This window comes from Octopus bimaculoides, chromosome 1, assembly GCF_001194135.2.
Source record: "Octopus bimaculoides isolate UCB-OBI-ISO-001 chromosome 1, ASM119413v2, whole genome shotgun sequence".
Classification (NCBI taxonomy): domain Eukaryota; kingdom Metazoa; phylum Mollusca; class Cephalopoda; order Octopoda; family Octopodidae; genus Octopus; species Octopus bimaculoides.
The window spans coordinates 158,915,180-158,922,159 of record NC_068981.1 but is presented as its reverse complement, the minus strand read 5'-3'; the positions used below and the strand labels follow the sequence as shown (position 1 = coordinate 158,922,159).

The 6,980-nt window shown below is 34.2% G+C and overlaps 1 protein-coding gene across 1 annotated transcript in view; it reads right to left on the bottom strand.

The window, feature by feature from the left end:
* The window catches only part of LOC106882876 (N-acetyltransferase 9-like protein), a 34,991-nt gene that overhangs the window by 5,179 nt on the left and 22,832 nt on the right, over nucleotides 1–6,980 (bottom strand). Inside the window, exons 3-6 of the mRNA XM_014933679.2 lie at nucleotides 5,278–5,334; nucleotides 3,829–3,909; nucleotides 2,846–2,905; nucleotides 1,445–1,539 (exon numbers count right to left, since the gene is read on the bottom strand). Coding sequence (XP_014789165.1) covers nucleotides 1,445–1,539; nucleotides 2,846–2,905; nucleotides 3,829–3,909; nucleotides 5,278–5,334 — 293 coding nt within the window. The remainder of the gene's footprint in view (nucleotides 1–1,444; nucleotides 1,540–2,845; nucleotides 2,906–3,828; nucleotides 3,910–5,277; nucleotides 5,335–6,980) is intronic.

Genomic DNA, 6,980 nt, shown 5'->3' with positions numbered 1-6,980 from the left:
TATATTAATAAATAAATATACATACACACACATCATCATCCTCATCATTATCATTGTTTAATATCCAATTTCCATGCTGGCATAGGTTGGATGGCTTGAGAGAAGCTGACCAAACTCTGATTGTCCGCTGTGGCATGGCTTCTATTGGCTGGATGCCCTTTCTAATACCAACTACTTTACAGAGTATGCTGGGTGCTTTCTATGTGCTCTAACTACATTCTTGTTGGTGAAATAGTAAGACACTCTAGGGTAAGCTAAACAGCAGAAGGTCTTCAGAGACCCCATGCAAATGTTTTGCCCCTTAATCTCTTACATTATAAGGGGGCCCAGCCACATCCAGGTCATGACTTCTGTATACCTCTATTTCTACACACATATATATTTTTTCCTGACTTATGGCCTCTTAGACAACTTACACGCACGCACAAATACATAAATAAATCCATCCGTCCATTTGTCTGTCCGTCTGTCTGTCCATTTGCCCGTCCGTCTGTCCTTCCATCCATCCATCCATCCATTCATGTGTGTGTTACTAGCTTCTTACAGTTTGCATCTACCAAATTCAGTCACAAGGTGTTGGTTGCACAGTGGGACTGAATCTGAAACCATGTTGCAAAGTGTACTTTGTAACCACACCGTCATTTCTGCACCTACAAAGATAAAATACTAATGTGCTGACACCAGAAGTAACATACTTGTGAAACTAAGCCATAAGAAACAAAAAGCTATAAATATTAAATTACAAAAAAACAAGAGACTATGAAGAAAAACTAATAACCAATGAAATAAAATTAATTGAATTTGAAAAAGGGATCTGATGACATACAAACACAACTATGAGTCGTAAAACCAACAAACTAGATCTCTTTCTGTTTGATCTACTCAGCCACATGGATTTTACTTGATGATAATTTGATTCTTTGGAGAACGGGTGCTAGGGAAGGCCTTAGGATCAGAGGAACAATACAGAAGAAATAACAGTGTTTGTGCTATTCTATAAAGATACTCATATAGATAGTGAAGTCATTTAAGGTGAAGAGTAAGAATGAACCATTGATGTCATTTTTCAAAATCTTATCCCACAGCATGCATTGATGATACAAAACATTAATCAATAATTTCACTAATAATTAAGGCAATGAGCTGGCAGAATCATTAGCACACTGGGCAAAATGCTTAGTGGCATTTCGTCCATCTCTACATTCTGAGTTCAAATTTCACTGAGGTTGACTACACTTTTCATCCTTTTAAGGTCAATAAAATAAGTATCAGTTGAGCATTGGAGTTGGTGTAATCAACTTGGCCCCTCCCCCAAAACTGCTGGCCTTGTGCAAAAATTTGAAACAAATAAGTTCAATTAAACAATTAAACTCTAGCTAATCAGTAACATAAAAGCAATGAAGAATGTGCTGCAAGTCAAGAAAAAAATTTATATGTAACCTACCTCAATAAAGCCTATTTTGAGGAATAAACCCAGGCTTATAGAGTTGCTCATTCCGATTTTAGCTGTGAACTTAGTTATTTTCAGAATTTCGACTCCTGCAATGATGTAAAGACAATAAAGTTTTCATATTTGAACTTCATTTCACCCATTGTAAAAACAAACCTCAGTGTTTGTAAACATATAGTAACTTTCATACAGCACATTCCTTTATAATTGTCTGTCACTAATATTATGGTCCACAACTAATTAGAAACAGTTTATTTCTTATTTGAAGCTCATAACTATTCCCTAGCAGAGGGTTGATTTAGAAAAGGACTCTTCCTTAGCCCTTAAACATTTAAACCGACCATATCTGGCCAAAATATTCTACCTGCTTTGTGTTCAAATTGGTCAAATATGCCCCCCACCCAACACACACCTACACTACTATGTCATTCTAAAAGTAAACTACCCCATTGTCAAACTCTTGAAGTTACAAGATAATTCAGGACTAATTCGAAATGATTCCAATAAATAAGCATTACATTTAACAGAATATTCTGAATGCTAAAGAGTTACACTAATCTGTTTATATGCTAGTTATGATATTCCTAAAGAAAATGTAAATTGACTTTTTTCTACATCTCTATTGTCTAGCTTTACAGAATCATATGACAGTATCATAAATTGCTTGCATGTTGTATTCTGTACTTTATATAGAAGCTGACATTATGAGCCCATTATAAATACAGACTACATCACCGTTTGTGCTAACCAAAGAGCATTAATTGACTTTCTTTTTAACAGATATTGTGTCTCTATTTTCAGAAATATTATCTAGTCATATGCATACCCTTTATGATGAAAAAAAAACTCCAGGTATTATTTTTTGGAATGTCTAATGCTAGATTCATTCTTTTGGACATCACCTGTAAAGTAACCCACCTGTGAGCACCATGTAGTGTCATTACATTATCAGCATTTTCCATGTAGTAAAATGAAAAGTTTATTTATAAAAGGTGGTGGGGGGAGACAGACAGACAAACAAATGGACAAACTGACAGACAGACAGACAGACAGACAGACAGACAGACAGAGAAAGAATACTTTGTTAATCAAATAAGCATTACAAAGAAATATTTAGGAGGTTGAACTTTTCAGACAGAGTGACACACTATCAAAATGCATGAAATGATAGTGTACTGCAGGCCCAACAAGCTTATACAAGAATGTAAAAATAGACATTAAACAATAAAAGTTACACACACACACAGATACACATAGACATATATAAGACAAACACACACACACACACACACATGAACTCACACACACACACACAAGCACATACACACACACATACACTTATATTCATCATAGATAAATATCATTAATTAAACTGTTTTAAACAAACATTATTACCATATACCATCATCAAGATTACAGCTTGTTTTCCAAATCCCTTTCTTCTAGAAGAAATTTCTGCAAAAAAAAAAAAAAAATATATATATATATATATATATATACATCAACATACGAAAATAAAACAGCATAATGTTAGAGCAGCAGACCAGAACTGATTCTTGTCAGAAAAATGCCTAAAGCCTAACATTCTACAGTTCCATTTTTTCTTAGATTAGTCTTTCATCCTTCTGAGATAGATTAAATAATACCAGACAGACAAAGAGAAAAGGGTATAAACCTTATGTTGTATTCACTGAATTTTGTTGCCAAGGTTGGATAGATTCAGCTCAACTTAAACAGGTCTATCAAGTATTTAGTGACAACCCATTGGACTTTTACTCTAGGTTTGTTGATCTTTTGTACGTTGTCAGCACTGGGACTATGCTGCACTTGCTACCAAATAGTGTGTGGTTGTGTGAAGTTTAGAGTGGTAGTTAGGGTATGTAATATCAATATCATTATACTTATCCAACTTTCTGATTGCATATTCTGTGATTGAAGATATGCAAGGTGAAGTAAGTGTGAACTAAAGTATGTTAAACATTGCACTTTGATGGATCGTGGTCATAGATTTAGTCAGTGAAAAAATCTTAAGATATTTCATTTTATGATAGATCTAGATGAGGGGCATCTAGGAAAAATAATCATGAGTTGTGAGCTAGACAACGTATGGCAAAATGGAGGATTATTTGGAAAAAGAAACAGAAACTAAAAAGAATATCCAGTATACATCTGCTCCACTCCTGCCCAAAACATCATAAAAAAAAAAGCAATGAAATACCTAAATAGATAAGAGATTGAATTATCAGTGTATTTACTGCTTGTGCCAACTTTATGAACAAAAATATAACAAGGACAAGTAGCAGTAATAAAAAAAGAAGTGTCAGATAAAAGCAAAAGATAATAAAAATAAGTAACATAAATATTACAGTATTACTAACCTGCTATCATAACTTCAATTTCAGCAGTATCTTCCAAAGAAGGATCATTAAAAAATAAATTTATATCTCCAATCATTGATTCTATGAAATCAAAGAAAGGAAGAAAATATGACAGAAAAATATATATCAGTGGCAGAATAACTTCTTGAATGGATTCAGAATTAGATATTAATTTGTTTTTAAAACTTATAATGCCAGATATAGATGGCATAATTCTGTCAGGGGGAACGATAAGATTGAAGTGATGTATATCGTTTCCTTGTCCAGAATAGGCAGTAAGAGAAGACAGCAAGTCTGCCAGATAAAAGTTGTAGTGTGTTAATGAATGAAATTTTGCCATCATTCAGATGGTTTTATGAAACTTAATAACAATTCAGTAAAGTCTCCAATGCGTCAGACTTTTCAACTTATCATTTCTTTGATTATGCAACACACTGCCACTTTTCTAACTTGCAACATCTCCATATGTCACATCTCAACCTGCCACAACCTACCAGTAACAATTATATAGTTTCATTTGGTGAGCCCTACTTGTTACATCTTAACCATTGCAAGTGTAATTAAGATAAGACAGCTTATACTGTAAACAATAAATGAGACCAGAGAAACATTAGTTTATAAGGGAAGGTGAATGAAATGACTAGTTAAAAACTGACTGATGGCAGATGAAGGTGACTAGAAGCTATTCATCTGCTTCATGGTGCTCACTACAGTTTATATATATACATATATGCACATACAGGGTGTTTGGGCAAAAATTTGATATTTATTATGTCTCCTTTTTTTTTTTCTGGAACAGCATGATTTATTAGTGAACAGTCTATGGCATTAAAGAGCATAAAGATTAAAGTTGTAGTTGAGAAAAAGTTAGCTGACATGGAGGATTGGAAGCTATCTGAATATTGGAAAAGAGTTACCTGTACCATGATGATTCACACCAGGTGTAAAAATGAATTGAAGTGGTTGCAGAACAACATGGGATGAAGTATTTTGCTCAAAAACACAATGCACCACCTAGTCCAGGAATTAAAATCATGATCTCATGATCATGATTGCAACACCCTAACTGCTAGGCCATGTATCCTCAGAGGCCATTATAGAAGTAATAGAATAGGCAGTGGGAGAAGATTACAAACCTGTCAGAGTGAGGTGTGTCAGTGAGTGAAATTTTGCCAAGCAGTCAGTCAGTTTTCATTTAGATGCAGTCAAGAATATTTCTGTGTATAGTAATAGCTCCATCCCAAATGTGGGAGAAGTATTCCAAGATGAGTCCTACCTGAGCTTTGCAAAGACACTAGCTGATCTCTACCAACTAATTTGTTTAGGTGTTGTTCGCAGAAGAATAAGCTATCTAACTTTAATTACACTTCATGAAGACAAGGTCTTTAGTGGTAGCACTATGACTCATTGGTTTAATAGGACTCACTAACAATTTTATACCAGGCTTACCTATTTCATCACCACTATTCTTGTACATCTCATGATCCAGTATAATGAAGGTACATTCTGAAAACAAAGCAAATAATGTAAATACGAGAACTTCTTTTTGTACAGATATGAATAAGTACTTTAAGAACTATGAAATGTGGTTCTTAAGGAGAATATTGGGGACAGCATGGACAGAAAAAGTGTCTTATGAAGAAGTGATGACTTGGGCTGCAGTAAATAGGAAACTGCTTCATGAGATAAGGGCCAAACAACTGAGATTTCTTGGTCATGTGATGAGGAAAGAGGGTCTGGAGAATTTAGTGATGACCGGAAAGATTGACAGGAAAAGAAGCAGAGGAAGGAAAAGGATGACATGGATATCAAGCTTGACAAACTTATTTGAAAAAAGTGGCATTATACATCAGGAAGTGGAACTATTACAGCAAACAAAGAACAGAGAATTGTGACAGAACACGAATGCCTATGCCCTACATTCTAGACATGGCACCTAAAAAAAAAAAGAATAGAATGTACTCCAGCATTTTACTGGTACTTATCTTATGGAACCTAGATCTTATATGACATTATACAACTCACTTCAACCCTCATAGTCATGACAGCAAACACTAATGGGGAGATAATGACTTGTACTATTGATACCTTTCTTTTCGTCATTAAGTTAAGTGAAATAGTTACAACTAAAAATCTCAGCCACAAACATTTACTACTACTACTACTACTACTACTACTACTACTTATGTTGATAACAACAATAAGTATTTCTAACATAGGCACAAGGCCTACAATTAGTGCAAGAGGAAGAGTCAATTATATCAGTCCCAATACATGACTGGTACTTTATTTTATCAAACCTAGCAAGATGAAAGGTAAAGAAATTTACCTTGGCAAAATTTGAACCCAGAATACAGAGGGCTGGAAGAAATATCGTGAGGCATTTTGTATGACTCTAATGATTCTGTTGATGATGATAAGGAAAATTTCTCACATTGTCACAAAGATGAAGACAAGGAATATATGAATTGAAGCAACCTAGTACCGACAATCACACACATATATAAAAGACTCCTGTACAACAGTATAATAAACAGATACAAGAAAATAAACTACAACACTTTCAACTCAATAACTGTAGAAACCAAATTTCAGCAACAGATTAAAATATAAAAGACATGATTGAATGCCTAAAACTCCACAGACCTCATATAACATCTAAAGATCATAGGCACAACTTTAATAGCCAATCTGTAGGCTATTAAATTCCACTAAGACTAAAGTTTGTTAACTAACAAATTTCATTGCAAGCATAAAAAAAATCACTCATACAAATTTCCCCTAAAAGTATGTATCTTTACAAGGAACTACATCAGAATCACGAACTGGAAAATATAAATCACTAGCAGTATAACCCGGCGCTGCTCGGGATTAAGCTAGGATTATTAAATGATTAAGTCCTTTATTTCAAACCAAAATAAGTAACATCGACATCAGATTTGAGCGAAATCCGTTGAAATTGGTTTGGCTGAAAATGGTTTGCTGGCAATTTGATTGGAAAATCCCATAAGGAATCAGTTTATTTGTTATTTTCACTTATTGACTCTTTTTTTTAAATGTTGCATTAGAGATCTGCATAGGAGAAGGTTGATCTGAAGGTTTGCATTGGGGATCTGGATTGGAGTAACTTAGGAAAGCTTACCAACAACCTT